The sequence below is a fragment of the Lipotes vexillifer genome, unplaced genomic scaffold (assembly GCF_000442215.2).
Source record: "Lipotes vexillifer unplaced genomic scaffold, Lipotes_vexillifer_v1.1 scaffold1191, whole genome shotgun sequence".
In the NCBI taxonomy this organism is placed as follows: Eukaryota; Metazoa; Chordata; class Mammalia; order Artiodactyla; family Lipotidae; genus Lipotes; species Lipotes vexillifer.
The window spans coordinates 402,798-422,962 of NW_006799014.1; the positions used below are offsets into that span (position 1 = coordinate 402,798).

Sequence of the window (20,165 nt, forward strand, 5' to 3'; positions counted from 1 at the left end):
CGGCAGGCGATCACCTGGCCCACTGGGGCCACAGAGCCTGCTGAGCTCCCAAGCCGGTTCCCCCCCTCCAAAGCCCTATCCAGGCCGCGTGGGCCCTGGGGGCATAGGAGGGAGGCCAGGGAGATCAGGAGTGGTGGGGGGAGGGGCCATCCAGGAGAAGTGGGAGAGGAGCGGAGGGTGATTGCCCTGCTCACTGGGGCCTGGGGAGACTGGTGAGCTCCCAGGCCCGTTCCCTGCCCTCCAAGGCACCCCCGCATTGGTCCTGAGGGCATAGGAGGGAGGCCAGGAGATCAGGAGAGGCAGGCGAGAGGGGCCCTCCCGGACCCCAGACCGGAGGAGCGGGAGAGGAGAGGAGGGCGTTTGCCCCGCCCACTCGAGCCCAGGAAGCCTGCTGGGCTCCCAGGTGAGGTCCCCTGCCCTCTGAGACCAGGGGTGGGGGGGCACACCTGTCCCCCTTCTGTTCCTTGAGCCTAGCCCCACCCCCACAGCCCCCAGGGCCTTTTCCAGCCCTGCGGTTCTTGAGCATAGGCCCTGCCCGCCACCCAGACCTTCCCCTTGCTTAAGCCCCGCCCTCCACAGCCAAGGCCTTTCAACACCTTTTTTTTTTCTTTTCTTTTTAGCATTCAGCAAGTATTATTAAAATGAAGGGAAATTTATGGATGACACTTTGTAACAATCAGGAACTGTTGATTAATAAAGTTAGTTCATTATTTTTCTGAAACCTAGGCAGCTATGAGAATTGTCAGATGGATCATTTTACTCATTATTTTTGATTAATGCACCCAGATTCTCTGACTCTGAAGGGAAAAAGAAAAACCTCCTCCTCTTTTTCACTATTGTGGTAGTAACATACCTTCCGGTTGTTGATTCATCTATTTTTGCATTCTTTCTAACATATCTGTTAGTTTCCTAGTCTAATTTTATTTTTTACTTCGTTATTGTTTGTTTGTTTTTTTGCGACCCCACATGGCTTGAAGGATTTTTTTTTTTTTTTTTTTTTTGCGGTATGCGGGCCTCTCACTGTTGTGGTCTCTCCCGTTGTGGAGCACAGGCTCCAGACGCGCAGGCTCAGCGGCCGTGGCTCACGGGCCCAGCCGCTCCGCAGTATGTGGGATCTTCCCGGACCGGGGCACGAATCTGTGTCCCCTGCATCGGCAGGCAGACTCTCAATCACTGTGCCACCAGGGAAGCCCACCTGTGGGATTTTGGTTTGTGAGCACGGGGTCAGGCGGAACCTCCTGTGGTGGGAGCTCTGAGTCTGAACCACTGGACTAACAGAGAACCTCAGACCCCAGGGAATATTCATCAGAGTGAGGTCTCACAGAGTTCCTCATCTCAACACCAAGATCCAGCTCTACCCAATAGCCTGCAAACTCCAGTGTTGGAAGCCTCAGGCCAAACAACCAGTAACACAGGAACACAATCCCACTCATAAAAAATAAAAAATGAGATGGCAAAAAAAATATGTCACAGATGAAGGAGCAAAGTAAAAACCTACAAGACCAAATAAATGAAGAGGAAATAGGCAATCTACCTGAGAAAGAATTCAGAGTAATGATAGTAAAGATGATCCAGAATCTCGGAAATAGAATGGAAGCATGGATTGAGAAAATACAAGAAACATTTAACAAAGATCTAGAAGAACTAAAGAACAAACAGAGATGAACAACACAATCACTGAAATGAAAAATACACTAGAAGGAATCAGTAACAGAATAACGGAGGCAGAAGAATGAATAAGTGAGCTGGAAGACAAAATGGTAGAAATAACTACTGAGGAGCTGAATAAAGAGAAAAGAATGAAAAGAATTGAAGACAATCTCAGAGACATCTGGGACAACACTAAATGCACAAACATTCAAATTATAAGAGTCCCAGAAGAAGAAGAGAAAAAGAAAGGGTCTGAGAAAATATTTGAAGAGATTATAGTGGAAAACTTCCCTAACATGGGAAAGGAAATAGTCACCCAAGTCCAGGAAGCACTGAGGGTCCCATACAGGATAAACCCTAGGAAAAACACACCAAGACACATATTAATCAAACTAACAAAAATTAAACTCAAAGAAAAATTATAAAAAGCAGTAAGGGAAAAACAAAAAATAACATACAAAGGAATCCCTGTAAGGTTATCAGTTGATTTTTCAGTGGAAACTGTGCAGTCCAGGAGGGAGTGGCAGGATGTACTTAAACTGATGAAAGAGAAAAACCTACAACCAAGATTACTCTACCCAGCAAGGATCTCATTCAGATTCAATGGAGAAGTCAAAAGCTTTTCAGACAAACAAAAGCTAAGAGAATTCAGCACCACCATACCAGCTTTACAACAAATGCTAAAGAAACTTCTTTAAGTGGGAAACACAGGAGAAGAAAAAGACCCACAAAAACAAACCCAAAACAATTAAGAAAATGGTAATAGGGACATACATATTAATAATAACCTTGAATGTAAATAGATTAAAGGCCCCAACCAAAAGACACAGACTGGCTGAATGGATACAAAAACAAGACCCATATATATGCTGATAAGAGACCCACTTCAGACCTAGGGATACATACAGACTGAAAGTGAAGGGATGGAAAAAGATGTTCCGTGCAAATGGAAATCAAAAGAAAGCTGGAGTAGCAATACTCGCATCAGATAAAATAAACTTGAAAATAAAGACTTACAAGAGATAAGGAGGGACACTACATAATGATCAAAGGATCAATCCAAGAAGAATATATAACAATTATAAACGTTTATGTACCCAACATAGGAACACCTCGATGCATAAGGCAAATGTGAACAACCATGAAAGGAGAAATCGACAGTACCACAATAATAGTAGGGGACTTTAACACCCCACTTACACCAATGGACAGATCATCCAAACAGAAAATAAGGAAACACAAGCTTTAAATGACACAATAGACCAGATAGATCTAATTGACATTTATAGAACATTCCACCCAAAAGTGGCAGAATACACTTTCTTCTCAAGTGCACATGGAACATTCTCCAGGATAGATCACATATTGGGTCATAAATCAAGCCTTGGAAAATTTAAGAAAATTGAAATCGTATCAAGCATCTTTTCTGACCGCAACACTATGAGATTGGAAATTAATTTCAGGAAAAAAACTGTAAAAAACACAAATACATGGAGGCTAAAGAGTGCACTACTAAATAACCAAGAGATCACTGAAGAAATCAAAGAAGAAATTAAAAAAATACATAGAAACAAATGACAACGAAAACATGACGACCCAAAACCTATGGGTTGCAGCAAAAGCAGTTGTAAGAGGGAAGTTTATGGCAATTCAATCTCACCTCGAGAAACAAGAAAAATCTCAAATAAACAATCTAACCCTGCACTTAGAGCAACTAGAGAAAGAAGAACAAAGAAAACCCAAAGTCAGTAGAAGGGAAGAAATCCTAAAGATCAGAGCAGAAATAAATGAAATAGAAATGCAGAAAACAATAGCAAAGATCAATAAAACTCAAAGCTGGTCCTTTGAGAAGATAAACAAAATTGATAAACCCTTAGCCAGACTCATCAGGAAAAAAAGGGAGAGGATGCAAATCAATAAAATTAGAAATGAAAAAGGAGACATCACAACTGACACTTCAGAAATACAAAAGATTAGAAGAGACTACTACAAACAATTGTATGCCAATAAAATGGACAACCACGAAGAAATGGACAAATTCTTGGAAAGCTACAGTTTTCCAAGACTGAATTAGAAAATATAAACAGACCTATCACAAGTAGTGAAATTGAAACTGTAATTAAAAATCTTCCAACAAACAAAAGTCCAGGACCAGATGGCTTCACAGGCGAATTCTATCAAACACTTAGAGAAGAGCTAACACCTATCTTCTCAAACTCTTCCAAAATAATTGCAGAGGGAGAAACACTCCCAAATTCACTCTACAAAGCCACCATCACCCTGATACCAAAACCAGAAAAAGATGTCACAAAAAAAGAAAACTACAGGCCAATATCTCTGATGAACATAGATGCAAAAATCCTCAACAAAATACTAGCAAACAGAATCCAACAACACATTAAAAGGATCATACACGATGATCAAGTGGGGTTTATGCCAGGAATGCAAGGATCCTGCAATATACACAGATCAATCAATGTGATACACCATATTAACAAATGGAAGGATAAAAACTATATGATAATCTCAATAGATGCAGAAAAAGCTCTTGACAAAATTCAACACCCATTTATGATAAAAACTCTCCAGAAAATGGGCATAGAGGGAACCTACCTCAACATAATATAGGACGTATATGACAAACCCACAGCAAGCATCCTACTCAATGGTGAAAAACTGAAAGCATTTCCACTAGGATCAGGAACAAGACAAGGATGTCCACTCTTGCCATTCTTATTCAGCATAGTTTTAGAAGTCCTAGCCACAGCAATCAGAAAAGAAAAAGAAATAAAAGGAATACAAATTGGAAAACAAGTAAAACTCAGTATTTGCTGATGACATGATACTATACATAGAAAATCCTAAAGATGCCACCAGAAAACTACTAGAACTAATCAATGAATTTGGTAAGGTTGCAGGATACAAAATTAATGCACGGAAATCTCTGGCGTTCCTGTACAGCAACAACAAAAAATGAGAAAGAGAAATTAAGGAAACACTCCCATTTACCATTGCAACAAAAAGAATAAAATACCTAGGAATAAATCTGCCTAAGGAGGTGAAAGACTTTTACTTAGAAAACTATAAAACACTGATGAAAGAAATCAAAGATGACATAAACAGATGGAGAAATATACCATGTTCTTGGATTGGAAGAATCAATGTTGTGAAAATGACTGTACTACCCAAAGCAATCTACAGATTCAGTGCAATCCCTATCAAACTGCCAATGGCATTCTTCATAGAATTAGAACAAAAAATCTTACAATTCGTATAGAAACAAAAAGCCCTGAAGCAATCTTGAGAAAGAAAAACGGAGCTGGAGGAATCAGGCTCCCTGACTTCAAACTATACCACAAAGCTACAGTAATCAAGACAGTATGGTACTGGCACAAAAACAGAGATATAGATCAATGGTACAGGATAGAATGCCCAGAGATAAACCCACCCCCATGTGGGCACCTAATTTACGATAAAGGAGGCAAGAACATGTAATGGAGAAAAGACAGTCTCTTCAATAAGTGGTGCTGGGAAAACTGGACAGCTGCATGTAAAAGAATGAAAGTAGAACACTCCCTAACACAATACACAAAAATAAACTCCAAATGGATTAAAGACTTAAATGTAAGACCAGACACTATAAAACTTTTAGAGGAAACTACAGAAACAAAATTGAGTTATTTGTAGTGAGGTGGATGGACATATCCTAAGATGTAGTGCCCCAAGGGTGAGCCTTCCAGAATAATCAGGTAGAAGCTACATGTTTTTTTATGATTTGGCCTTGGAAGTCACATTATGTCACTGCAGTCGTACTTTGTTGATTGATGCAGGTACTAGTCTGGCCAAATTCAAGGGGGCAGGGACACAAACCCCACCTCTCTGTGAGAGAAGTGGCAAAGAATTTATAGGCACTTAAGAAAAAAGACTTCCTTACCCAGTGATGTGAGTCTTTTGGTATCCTTGAGCATGGTTTTTGTCTGCAGAAAAGGCTGTTTGGAAGTATGCTCTTGATTTAAATGATTAATAGTTTAAAAAAATTCAAATTAGAAAATCTATTTTGTAGTCTTTTTTCTTTTTTTTTGCAGTACGCGGTCCTCTCACTGTTGTGGCCTCTCCCATTGCGGAGCACAGGCTCGGGACGCACAGGCTCAGCGGCCATGGCTCACGGGCCCAGCCGCTCCGCGGCATGTGGGATCTTGCCGGACTGGGGCACGAACCCGTGTCCCCTGCATCGGCAGGCGGACCCTCAACCACTGCGCCACTAGGGAAGCCCTATTTCGTAGTCTTTTAAGTTTAGTTTGGAATTTTTATTATTCTATTTATAATTATAGCAGGTTTTTTTTGTTTTTTTGTTTTTTTGTTTTTTGTTTTTGGCTGTGTTGGGTCTTTGTTGCTGCGTGGGCTTTCTCTAGTTGCAGTGAGTGGGGGCTACTCTTTGTTGCGATGCTCAGGCTTCTCATTGTTGTGGCTTCTCTTGTTGCAGAGCACAGGCTCTAGGTGCATGGGCTCCAGTAGTTGTGGTGTGCAGGCTCTAGAACGCAGGCACAGCAGTTGTGGCCCATGGGCTTAGTTGATCCGCAGCATGTGGGATCTTTCCAGACCAGGGCTCAAACCTGTGTCCCCTGCATTGGCAGGCGGATTCTTAACCACTGTGCCACCAGGGAAGTCCCAATAATTCTAGCAGTTTTTGACAATGACTTTTAAGAGTCCTAAATAATGTTTGATTTGGTTTCCAAACTTAATTACCTTCAAATACTTTATATTTATAAATACATTAAATTTGATTTATTTTTATAGTACTTTATTTCAGCCATCTACATTAACAAAACCTTCTCAAATATTAAATAATTATTAAAAATCTAATACTTTAGGGTTTCCCTTGTGGTGCAGTGGTTGAGAGTCCACCTGCCGATGCAGGGGACACGGGTTCGTGCTCCGGTCCGGGAACATCCCACATGCTGTGGAGCGGCTAGGCCAGTGAGCCATGGCCGCTGAGCCTGTGCGTCCGGAGCCTGTGCTCTGCAACGGGAGAGGCCACAACTATATATATATATATATATAATACTTTAAACTTATAAATATAGTGAACCTGAAGTTTTTTAACATTGTAAGAATTGATACTGACTAAGGTTCTTGGATTCTTTACTCAATAGAAATTGATAAGAGGCCAGGTGAGAAATTCAGGTGAGGCTTTACTGGGACTCATGCTATAGCAGGAGGGAGGGAAAACAAGTAACACATGCCCTTGCTCACTCCCTGAGAGGGGGCGAGCTGGTCCCTTAAATAGGGTGAAGATAGGAGCCAATAGGTGGATCGGGCCGGGGGGTGGCGTACGTGGTGGGCCCACCCCCTTGGTGGTGCTGGGTACAGGGATCATGCATAGTACCCTACTTTTCCTCCTGGTACCTCAAAAGTGGCAGTTGGGTTTTGGCCTTTTTGTATGTTCTTATTGTTCATAATTTGCCCCAACTCCACATGCATGCAGTTCTTTTTAGTCCCTTATAGTTTCTTTGTATTATGTTGCTCCAGGAGGCATTTGTCAAGGTGGAAGCACTACAGTCAAGGGTCTCAGGTCCCAGCCAGTCTCAGAATGACATAAATTTAAGATTTCAACTTAATGTCGTAATTCTAAATCAGTTACTCTGTTCTATATTTCAAATTGCAATTGTAATGTTATCACTTTTACAGGCCAAATTCTCTTAAAACATGTACCTGCTTTTTATTTTTTTTTATTTTTTATTTTTTTTCTTGCGTTATGCGGGCCTCTCACTGTTGTGGCCTCTCCCATTTGCGGAGCACAGGCTCCGGACGCGCAGGCTCAGCGGCCATGGCTCACGGGCCCAGCCGCTCCGCGGCATGTGGGATCCTCCCGAAACGGGGCATGAACCCGCGTCCCCTGCATCGGCAGGCGGACTCTCAAGCACTGCGCCACCAGGGAAGCCCTTATTTTTTATTTTATATTATTATTATTATTTTTTTGCGGTACAAGGGCCTCTCACTGTTGTGGCCTCTCCCGTTGCGGAGCACAGGCTCCGGACGCGCAGGCCCAACGGCCATGGCTCATGGACCTAGCCGCTCCACCACACGTGGGATCTTCCCGGACTGGGACACGAACCCGTGTCCCCTGCATCGGCAGGCGGACTCTCAACCACTGCACCACCAGGGAAGCCTCCTGCTTTTTATTTTAATAATATACACTTATTTTTTGTTTTAACAATAATTTCAAATTTACTGAAAATCTGCAAAAGTTAAAGTCCATTGGTTTTATCATTCTCTCTCCTCTGTGGTGTGTGTGTGTGTATGTGTGTATATTTAATTTTTTCCCTGAATCATTTTTGAAAGTTAATTACAGACATCATATACCCCTTTTCCTCAGTACTTCAGTGTGTGTTTCCTAACAAGAGGACATTATCTTATATAACTACCATACTGTTATCAAGATCAGGAAGTTTAACATTGGTATAATACTGTAACTAATCTATGGTCCCTGTTCAAATTTCATCAATTCTTGCACATATTTATTATTAACGCAAAGTATTAATTCTATGATTCTGATTTTCTTAGGTTTTTGACAGTTAATTCTAAATCTTCTCAGAGTTTAAAAATAACACACGCTCACAAAAGAAGTCAAGTTACTATTATAGGTACCTGAGGTTACTTGCCACCAGAGACTTTGTATGGATACACTGTAGGAAGTCCTTTTACCTCTATGAATGTCATACCAAGTCTCTTTTTATAATAACTGTTAGGACTACAAAACTTAAAAAGAAAGGGGTTGGTTTCATAGCTCCCTTAATCCATAGCTATTTTAATGAGATACATTTTATTATAAAATTAATATTTTGTAAAATAAATAATTAATATATTATGTGCAGTAAAAAAAGGCAGCCCAAATAATGCAAGTGAATATGTAAATAAAAATCACTTTTGTTGTGACACATTTTCGGACTTTATGTGAATCACCTCAAAAATGTTCATACCCTTGATTCAGTCATTTTACTTCTAGAATTTTTATTCTCAGAAAATAATCAAGATTGAGAATGATGGGGGAGAGACATGTTGGTATAATGACCTCATGGATTAGGAGAAATTTCATTTCTCCGATTATTAATAAAGTCACATCGTTCTCCACATTTATTTGCCATGTGTATTTTCCTTTTCTAAATTTGTCTGTTCATGGCTTTATTTTTCTACTGGTCTGTACATTTTTTATTGATTCATAAAATTCTTTACATCTTAGGGATATTAATTCTTCATCTGTTATATATGATGTGAATATTTTTCCCAGCTTGTAACTTGAAAGTTTGGGGTTATAATTTATATAATAATAATATATATAATATACTAAAATTATAATATATGTATAAAATTTAAAATGTATAGATCTTATATTGTATAGTTTAATAAGCTTTTAACAAATATATATACCCGTTCATTAACCACCATAATCAAGATACAAGAATAAGTATTATTCTTGACTGAGAAGCCCAAATGATCTTTTCTCTTTATTTTGTTAATGTGCAGACTTCTGTGCATAGTTGCTTAGAGTTGTTTTTTTTTAAACCAGGAATTTTATAAAATGATTTTCTGGATCTATTAAAATGGCCATATGATTTTTCTCCTTTATTTTACTAATGTGATTAATTACATTTATTCATTTTAAAAGAAAGAAACCAGCCTTGCTTTCCTGGGAAAATCCCACTTAGACATTATGAATTTTTTTTTTTTTTTTTTTCCGGTACGCGGGCCTCTCACTGTTGTGGCCTCTCCCATTGCGGAGCACAGGCTCCAGACGCGCAGGCTCAGTGGCCATGGCTCACTGGCCCAGCCACTCCGCGGCATGTGGAATCTTCCCAGACTGGGGCACGAAGCCGTGTCCCCTGCATTGGCAGGCAGACTCTCAACCACTGCGCCACCAGGGAAGCCCAGACATTATGAATTTAACTTCCTAATATTTTAGTGAGGAACTTTGCATCTATGTTCATGATGGATAGTGATCTATAGTTAAAAACACATCTGTTGAGTTTTGGAATTAGGGTTATGTTGGTCTTGTAAAATGAGTTGAGAAGTATTTCCTGCTTTTTTATTCTCTGTATATTTGTGTAAGATTCATGTTATTTCTTCCTTAAATATTTGAGATAATTTACCCTTAAATCAATCTGGGCTTAGTGTTTTCTTTATGGGGAGGTTTTTAATTATGAATTAAATTTCTTCAGGTATTCCTTTAGGGTATAGGTCAAATCAGATTTTTTATTTCTTCTGTGTCTGTTTTGTATTTTAAAAGAATTTGTCCATTCTTCTATGTTGAATTTATTTGCATAAAGTTTTTAATGGTAATATGTATATTTTTCTCTTTAAGAGCTTTAAGATATATAGTGGTGACGCTTTAATTCCTGTTTGTTAATTTGTTTTCTCTTTTTATTTCTTGATCAGGCCTGCTAGGGATTAACAAATTAGCTTTATTAATCTTTCCAAAGAGTCAACTTTTGTATTTGTTGATTTTTTTCTCAATTGTTTTTAAGAATTTCTTTTACCATTTCTTATAGAGTGGATAATTCAGTTTTTGTTACTCTGGAAATGTTCTTATTTTATTTTTATTTGTAAAGGATATGTTTGTAGGATATGCAAACATATTTTAGGTTGATAACGCTTTAGTGTATCTTTTCATGATCTTCTGGCGTCTATGGTTTCTGGTGAGATGCCAGCTAAAATTATAATTTTTACTCTATATTTAATGTGTCTTTTTCCTTTGGCTATTTTAAGATTTTCTCTTTATCTTTGGTTTTTAGCAGTATGGCTAAATATGCCTACATATAGTTTTCTTGGTATTTGTCCTACCTGTGGTTCCCTGAAATTCAAGGATTTGTGGGATGTTGCTTTCAATCAAATTTTTCAATAGTTTCTGCTATCATTTATTCAGACTTTTTTTCTGTGTCATTCTTTCTGTACTCTGAGGCCTCTAGTTATACCTGTGCTATATCATCATATTCTATACCATAGATCACTGAAGTTGTTTTATTTTTTTTCAATATTTTTCTCTATATGCTTTATTTTAAATAATTTATATTCACCTGTACTCAATGTCATCAGTTCTTTTTACCACAATGAACAATCTTCTGCTAATCTCATCCAATGGATTTTTAATTTAGATGCTGTGTTTTTCAGTTCTTGGATTTCCATTTGGTTTTTTAAAAATATATATAATTTACATATTTCTCTTGAACCTTTAATCTCTTCACTCATTGTATCCATCTTTGGACCCCATTCAAGTTTCACTTATTTTTCCTCTATAATATCCTTTATAGAGGAATAATCCAGTTCAGAATCATGTGTTGTCAAGTATCTTTAGTCTCCTTTGGTCTGGAATGGTTCTTCAATCTTTTTTTGCCTTGTTGACCTTGAACACTTTTGAATATTACCATCCAGTTATTTTATAGAATAGTGGACAAACTGAATTTGTCTGAATGTTTCTTGTAATTAGGGTAAGATTATGAATCTTTGGTGTTTATTCACATACGTACACACATTTTCATCTATATTTATTTCCATATCGATTTATATATGATTTTTCACCTTTACCTCTAATTCTGATCCAACACTACCGAGTTTATTCTTTTCCTCCCTTACCTTATTTGTAATGCTTGTCTCTGAAAGTTAGAAACCTGGCTTCCATTACCCTTAATACATGTCCTCTCTGTGTATAATCATCCCCCCATCTCTGCTGTCTTCTCTTTCTGCATATGGGCTCTTACACCCTGCACTATGCCACTCAGTCTCTGACGCTTCATACTGGGAGGCCCCTTCCCAAAGCTCTGATCTCTTACTGGTGTCTCTGATATCTTGAGCCCTCTTACTTGGTCGACCCTTCTCTTGATGCTCTGGCCCTAACATCCTGCTGTGGGCCACTGTGCCTTCTCCCTTCCCACCAGACTGAGACACCTACCTTGCTTTGCTCTCCCAAATGATCAGGAAGGGGCGAGGATGAACTACTTTCCTTCTTTCAAGAGTCTTATCCTGTCTAGTTTCTGCCTACTTCTGATTGCTTTCCAGTGCTTTCAAAGAGTTTTGTTTTGTTTTGTTTTGTTTTCAATGTTTTATTCAGAGTCTCTAACTGTTATAGGCAAGAAGATTAGTTCAATACAACTGCTATTACTGGAAGCAGAACTTCTAATTTGCCTTTTAATTTTGTTTTGGTTACCTTGAGGTTAAAATTTTATGTGTGGTAAAACCCATAATCTTATTATTTTGAGGTTTCTTCCATTGCTTTATGATTAGAAAATTCTACCCCAAAAGAATTCAGAAAATCACCCCCAGTAGTGTGCTTGTACTGGCTCACAAGAGCTGATGGTACACATCTCTTTCTAAGTTTGCATTTAGTGAGATCCATCACCTTCATAGTTTGAAATTGACCATGGTGGGAATTTTTACACCATAGAAATTGGCAAGCACTACAAATCAGTCTTTTTTCTCTGAGGAGCTAACTGTTAAACATTTACCAGCGCACCACTGGCCACCTCTATTTTCCTGTAGTATTTTTGTGGTTTCTTTTTATTTTTAAAGTAGATAATTCCTCAACTTATTTGAAGTATATTTCTATGTAAAATATGGGGTAAGAATCTGCCCCTCCCCCATGATTGCCCCAGCCTTTATTTGTTCACTGCCACAGTTATTATATACCACAATGTTATTTATACTAGGGCAGCGGTTTTCAAAAATGTGACCCAGGTATGCATAAAGGTTTCCCAGAACCTTTTAAGTAATCTGCAAGTTCAAAATTATGCACAAAAGGTTCATTCAATGTGTAAGATAGACAAATGGATTTTATGGTAATGGAGTATGAAAAGTTCCTTGACACTTTCAGATTGTACATTGCAACTCTTATTTTATTTTATTTTTTTTTATTTTTTGCGGTACACGGGCCTCTCACTGTTGTGGCCTCTCCCGTTGTGGAGCACAGGCCCCGGACGCCAGGCTCAGCGGCCATGCCTCACGGGCCTAGCCGCTCCGCGGCATGTGGGACCTTCCCGGACTGGGGCACGAACCCGTGTCCCCTGCATCGGCAGGCAGACTCTCAACCACTGCGCCACCAGGGAAGCCCGCAACTCTTATTTTTAAGAAACTACCCTTTGTCAAGTTTTATTTTAGTATCAAAGAAGAATATCTACAATTATCTGAAAATGCTGTTGAAATATACTCTTTTCCAAATAGTATGGGGAACTGGATTTTCTTCATATACTTCAACCAAAAAATAGTGTCTTCTTAAACCAGATATTAAAGAGATTTGCAAAAATGTAAACCTATCAGTCTTGTCACAATTTTTTTTGTTTTGGAAAATATAGTTCTTCGTCATAAAAAATATTTGTATTTCCATGTAATGGGTTCTTTTTACTTGAAATAATAAATGTTCTTAAATGTCTCAGTCTTTGGAAGCCCTCAGTCACTTTTTAAGAGGGTAAAGAATGTTACACATCAAATTTATTCAATTAAAAAAAAGTGTAAATGGGCTCTAGACCAAAAAAATTGAGAACCACTGTACTAGATAATATTTCTGAATTCTCTATTTGGTTATACTGATCTATTTTTATGCAAGTATCATTTTGCTTAAATTATTGTAAATTTAAAAATATTTTAGGGCTTCCCGGGTGGCGCAGTGGTTAAGAATCCACCTGCCAATGCAGGGGACACAGGTTCGAGCCCTGGTCTGGGAAGATCCCACAAGCCACAGAGCAACTAAGCCTGTGCGCCACAACTACTGAAGCCTGTGCACCTAGAGCCCATGCTCCGCAACAAGAGAAGCCACTGCAATGAGAAGCCCGCGCACTGCAACACAGAGTAGCCCCCACTCGCCACAACTAGAGAAAGCCCACGTGCAGCAACGAAGACCCAATGCAGCCAAAAATAAATAAATAAATTTATTTTAAAAATATATATATTAGAATAGGGTAGGTTATGTATACCCATAAATAAATTTATTAAAATATATATATATATATATATTAGAATAGGGTAGGTTATGTATACCCTTTTCTTCTTTTGGCCATAACTTTCTTATTGTCCTTCTGGCTTCCCGCTTCAGTCTTTCTCCCACATGCCTGACAGATTAATCTCCAGCCCTGACCATGCTTCCTCTCCAGTGAAAAGATTTCATGGTTCTTCGCTAGCTGTGAGCAGTGCCCTCCACATCTAACCTAGTTTCAGATGTATTTGCAAGCCTGATCTCCCTGCCTAACCAGACACAATCTGCTCCATGCCTCCTTGCTTCTGTGTCCAGACTTTCCCTTCAATCTTCCTTCCTTCATTCTCCCTATCTTTTCTCCTCCCTCTACTTGTCAGAATCTGATCCTTCCTTCAAGGCCCAATTTAATATCTCTTTATCCATGAAAAGAGAATTCTTCTTGGATTCTCCCACATTTCCTCTGATATTCCTCAAAACTTTATTCTCTTTTATGGAGATCAAATAATCAGTGGTTTGCTTATAGGTTTATGATTCCTTCTAAGTTGAAAACTACTTTAAGGAAAGGTACTGGTTTATTATTCTTTGTTTTGTCTTACATAATATAATTAAGAGATAATTGTATAACGAATTAATGAATGATTGTTTTATTTCCTTTTTGATTGTAAGCCTTAATTGAAGGCACTGGTTGTCATATATTTTTTTGATTTTCCAAGAGCCTGATAGGAGACAAAGCTTTATTCATTGGAAATGCTTGATTAGTACTTCATGGTATTGTGTAGATAGATAGGACCTTTGTTTGAATCCCAGCTCTGCCACTTACAAACTATATAAAGTTAAACAAAATGCCAAACTTCACAATACCTTGGTTTCTCCATTAGTGAGATAGAAATAAAAATGATACCCAGGTGAGGAATAAATGAATTAATAGGTGTAACATACTGTCTGTGTTAGTATCATCATCGTCATCATTTTTCTTTCTTTCTTTCTTTATTTTTGACTGTGTTGGATCTTCATTGCTGGGCACAGGCTTTCTCTAGTTGCAGAGAGCGGGGGCTACTCTCCGTTGTGGCGCACAGGCTTCTCATTGCAGTGGCTTCTCTTGTTGCAGAGAACAGGCTCTAAGCACGCGGGCTTCAGTAGTTGTGGCACGTGAGCTCAGTAGTGCAGGCTCAGTAGTTGTGGCACACGGGCTTAGTTGCTCCGCAGCATGTGGGATCTTCTAGGATCAGGGCTCGAACCTGTGTCCCCTGCGTTGGCAGGCAGATTCTTAACCACTGAGCCACCAAGGAAGTCCATCGTCATCATTTTAAACAACATAAGAAGGGGTTTGGAACATACCTTGTGTGTTACTTTTCTACCCACAGTTAAAACCCGATTTTATTTCCAGTTATTGATTATATTCCCCCCTCAAAGTTTTGTGGTAAGTTTTGAGTTTGGTTATAAGTAATTTAAATAGAAGACCATGTAATTTGAACACATTTCCACAATTAAGGTAGTGAGGAGTGTCTTGGGGGACCAGTACAACATTGTCTATGGAGATATGGTTCTGTTCTGCCTTTCTCCCTCTTGTCTTTGGTTACTTTGTATTGTCCATTCCAATTAGAAGAGAGCTACTTAAGTTCATTTTAAGCATGGGGATTTGTAATAATGTGAATTCCAATTTCCAAAGGGCAAGATAATTAAGAACAAAGCAGAGCTCTCCCCCTTATAGTGTTCTCATGTGATAGGGCTGAGAACTTCCCTCTTGGCTGAGTTTATTGTTCTAGTAATCAGCATTGCCATTTATCTCTTAGTCCATTTGTGTACTTGTCATTTTCTCCCCATCTTTAGTTTAACAGTAAGTTCCAAAAAATCTGGGTTGGAATTTATACAACCTAGTTTGAGAAGGATGGAAACTGATCCTTTCAGCTATGATCATAGGTTACTGCAGTATTCTCATCCTTTTTGCTGGATTTACTGAGAAGTCTGGTCCAGTGGTCAGATACTACTTTGTAACTTTGATTGCGATAGTGTTTATTGTTTGATGCTTACAGGTACTGTTTTCTTTTTCTCCCCTAGACTGAAACCAAAATTGCGACGTCTGCCCTGACTGCTGTTGCAACTCCAAGAACTGTAGACCTTGCCCATCCAAGGATTAAGATAGAGGGTCTGTGCTTTGAAAGAGAAAGAAGTGAAATGCCCATCCGTCCTGTAAGCCATCACTACCTTGGCATCCTTCAGCTCACTTTCTGTTTGTTCCTAGGGTATTGTTTTGCTTCTATAGGGTATAGACCAAAGTCATTGGAAAAGAAGACCTTGAAAGAGTGGTCTGTGGCAGGAAGGAAGACCTAGCTGCAAGATATGGAAAGAGGCTGCAGGTAGAGGGTGAAGAGCATGGACTTTGGAGTCAGTAAGAGCTGGGTTCAAATTCCTGCCTCACCACTACTAGTTCTGTGATGTTGTAATAACCTTCCTGAGCGTTATTCATTCAATAAGGATTTGAATCTCTACTGTGTGCCCGGCACTGTGCCCAGTGAACAAGATGGAGGGAGACAGAAAATAAATAAGGAAACAGATAAGATAATGTCAGGTAGTGGTAAGTGCTATGAAGAAAATAAAATGGAAAAATAAAATAAAATAAAATGGGAAATGAGTGACTATGGCTGGGGGTGGAGAATAAGCTTCTTTGCATACGGTAGTCAGGGAAAGCCTCTCTTAAGGAAGGGATATTTGAGCTGAAACCTGAATAATGAGGAGTCAGCTAAGTGAAGATCTGAGAAGATAATGTTCTAGTAGAGGAAAGAGCACATGACAAAGTCCTCAAGTAGGATAGCTTTGAAGTTGGGTGGAGCAAGGTGAGCAGGGGGATTGTGAAGATAACAGTTCCCAGTTTCAGGGCTGTTACGACTTGTGATAATAGATAAGGCAGGTGCTCAGCACAGAGCCTGGCACACTCAGTGGATTGTTCAGGGGTTTTTAAAAATCCTTTAAAAAAGTGATACCATGGCACATAATCATACTCTGAGAACCCAAACTAATCTGTATCAGTGCAAATATAGAACATTTTCAGGGCTACTGAGTGGTGTTTGCTGTGGTCCTCATTCTTTTGAATGAGCACTTGAGAGAGAGAATAGTAGCTATATGTCATCTTTCATATTTTACCAGTAAAGCAACATAATAGAAAGGCCTCCTGGCAGATGTGGTTTCCAAAGTAAGACCGAAGGGAGTTGATGAGTCAGTCAGTCAGAATATATTTATTCAGCACCAGTTATGCACCAGAGCCTAGTCTAGCTTTTGGCAAACAAGTACTTCTCTCAAGCGGCTTATATTCTGGTGGGGAGAAACAGACAGTAAACATAACCAACAATGAAATAAATGAGCTAAGTCAGGTGTTGTTAAGTGCTATGAAGAAGATTAAATAAGTACTGTGGAAGAGGGTAATTAGAAAGCCTGATATATGTTGGATGGTCAGGGAAGAACTCCTTGAGGATGTGATGTTTGAGTCTAGGGACTTGAATGACGAAGAGGCAGCCATGACAAGATTGAGGAAAGAGGGTTTCAAGCAGAACTAGTAAGTGCAAATGTCCTGAGGTGGAAAGAGCCTGGCCAGAGGGGCCTTGTGTGGCTAGGGTCATAGTGATTGAGGTGGGGTTGGGAGGAAGGTGAGGTTAGAGGAGGGTATAGTAGGCAGATCATGTAGGGCCTTCTAGGCCACGGTAAGGAACCTAAGTGTTATTCTTAGCAAAATGGAAAGCCACTGGAAGATTTTAAACACTGGGAGTGACATGATCTGGCTTGGGCCTTGGAAAGTACTTCCCTCATGAAGTTGTTACAGTGATTGCATGGGAATGATTTAGGCAGATCGCTGAGAACACTGTCTAGCGCATGGAATACACTTGTAAAATGCTCCTTCTCTCCCTCAGTAACTGCTGTGTGAAGGCTGGGTTGTGGAGGAGTGAGAATGGAAGCAGGGAGATCAGTTAGGAGAGTCTGTTACAGTAATCCAGGAGAGAAAGGATGGTGACTCGATTAGGGCTATAGTTGAAAAGAGAGGGAGATGTGGTGAAATTTGAGATATGTTTTTGTGTCGTTTTGTTTTCCACTATAGATATCCTGTGCTGCCTTGCTCGCCAAACCTAGCCCTCGAATACTAGCTCTAGCTAAGGCCAGGCCTCTTCATCAAGATTATTTACCTCCCCGTGATGCCTACTGGCCAGTGTCTTGTGCTGCTATCCATTCCAAGATATCTCCCAGAATTCAAGAACTAGCTAATCCAAATACAAGGTATGTCAATCTAAGGCTAAGATGGGACAGGAAAGGCAGGGGGGTGCTAGGGACAGGGAAAAGTTGACCTATTAAGGTCAGTGAAATGAATCATAGAAATAGTAAAAATTTAAAAAATCATCTTATTTGTTACATTTATTTTGACAAATCTATGGTCTTCTTACCATAAATATAAGGCTACAGTTAAAGGGTTAGTGGACTAGTATTGAACTTTAGACCTAGGAGACAACTCTGTAATTATGGATATGGGATTATTTATCTAACATATATTGATAAGGATTATTTATCTAACATATATTGATCTAATAAGTTGCAGAACAGAAACATAATATGTTGTAATTTGTGTAAGAAAAAAATACATATATGCCATATATTTGCTTACATATGCCTATACTATCTCACAGGAGTATGTAAGGAGCTAGTAACAATGGCTACTTTGGGGGCCTAGGGAGCCGGGATGGTAGGAAGACTTATTTTTTACTAAATAGGCTTTTGTATTTTTCAATGTTTTTGCATCATGTATATGTATGAACTATTTCAAATAAATCGGGAAATATACTCAACAAAGAAGAAATTGCCTCTAATTCCTATTCATTTTTTAGAAGACCTCTCAACTTGCCTGAACCTCAATTCATTTTGTTACCTTCAAGGGATAATACCTGATCCCCTTTTAAAAGCACCGTCAAGAAAACCTAACTGAAAAAGTAGTAGTCTTGAGCTCAGGGAATAGGAAATGTGTTCGGTCTTATATAATAAAATATTTAAAAAATTTTTTTTTAATTTTAATTTTATTTTTTTAATAAATTTATTTATTTTTGGTTGCCTTGGGTCTTTGTTGCTGTGCGTGGGCTTTCTCTAGCTGCAGCGAGCAGGGGCTACTCTTTGTTGCGGTGCGCGGGCTTCTTATTGCCGTGGCTTCTCTTGTTGTGGAGCACGGGCTCTAGGCGCTCGGGCTTCAGTAGTCATGGCTCGCAGGCTCTAGAGCGCAGGCTCAGTAGTTGTGGTGCACGGGCTTAGTTGCTCCGCAGCATGTGGGATCTTCCGGGACCAGGGCTCGAACCCATGTCCCCTGCATTGGCAGGCGGATTCTTAACCACTGCACCACCAGGGAAGTCCAGATTTTTAAAATTTTTATAATGTGTTTTTCCTTAAAAAAAAAAGTTCAACATCAAATGAAATGACACTCATTCTCTGTACACTGACAAAGGAAAGTGAGGAGTAAGATCAAGTGCTCAAGAGTCTATCCTGGTAGCAAGATTATTATTTGGTGGTTAAGGTGTTAAGGATGAAAACTTCAAAAAATTGATTTCTTTAATTCACCAGTGGATTGTCTGCATTGTTTTAAAATCGTCAAATTATTGAGAAATTTCCAGAATTTACCTTCTATGGAAAGAGGAAAGCCTTCGGAATCTGACACATATACACATCTAGACTTGACCACAGGTCACTCTTACAACGTCCCTGAGCCTTCATTTCCTTATATGTATAGTGGAGGTCATGATACCTGTTTTATGTGGTGCTTAAGAAAATCAAAATGAGATAATATAGTGCCTAACACATAGTGGATGCCTGAGAAATGTTACTTCCCTTTTCTGTTCATCTTATTTTAGGTCAAATCCTTTTTTCCATTTCAGGACTCCTGTGCATATTGTATATTACGATCCAGAAGTCTTTAAAGTCAAGCCAGCTGCTTTGAAAGCACAGTGTTCTCCGAGGATCCATGAGTTGGCACAACCTCTTACACGTTAAGCACAGAAAGCCACATCAGTCAAACTCATTACATTTCTAGAAGACATATTAGATGACTTAGTTCCCTTGTCTGGTACTGTCAGTTTATAGCCCCCACTCCTCAAAACACATGAGACCTCTAGGGAACACCACTGCTGCTGTTACCTGTAATCATGTCTTTAGCAGGTTTGGGGACTCCAGCATGCAATAAAAGAGAAAATGATAGCCTGCCTTATTATCCTTACTGTCTCCTCACGTGCATCTTGGCTGTCTTATTGCTCTGACTGACCTGAAGATACATTCTTCCTTACATTTGCTGGTTTTACTTTTCTTTTCCCAGTGAGATCTGTGTTCTCCAGTAGCTGATCTCACCTCAGTGCCTTCTCTAGTAAATCCTGAGAACTGAAATCATTCCTTGTGTTACTTTTCCAACGTCCCCTCATTACCAAGAAATAACACTGAAATGGTGAAGCCTTTGTGGCTAAGTCAAAATGCTTTATATAATCTGTAGATGAAATTGAGGGAGTAGGTTACCTTAAATGATCGCATCTCCACCAAATTCTGTTCC

General features: G+C 39.3%; 1 protein-coding gene across 1 annotated transcript in view; it reads left to right on the forward strand.

Moving 5' to 3' along the window:
• Window positions 1-19,618, forward strand: part of SPMAP2L (sperm microtubule associated protein 2 like) — a 64,482-nt gene extending 44,864 nt beyond the window's left edge. Inside the window, exons 7-9 of the mRNA XM_007471279.1 lie at window positions 15,665-15,796; window positions 17,694-17,869; window positions 19,504-19,618. Of these exons, the coding sequence (XP_007471341.1) occupies window positions 15,665-15,796; window positions 17,694-17,869; window positions 19,504-19,618 (423 nt within the window). The remainder of the gene's footprint in view (window positions 1-15,664; window positions 15,797-17,693; window positions 17,870-19,503) is intronic.
• The last annotated feature ends 547 nt before the right edge of the window (window positions 19,619-20,165 follow it).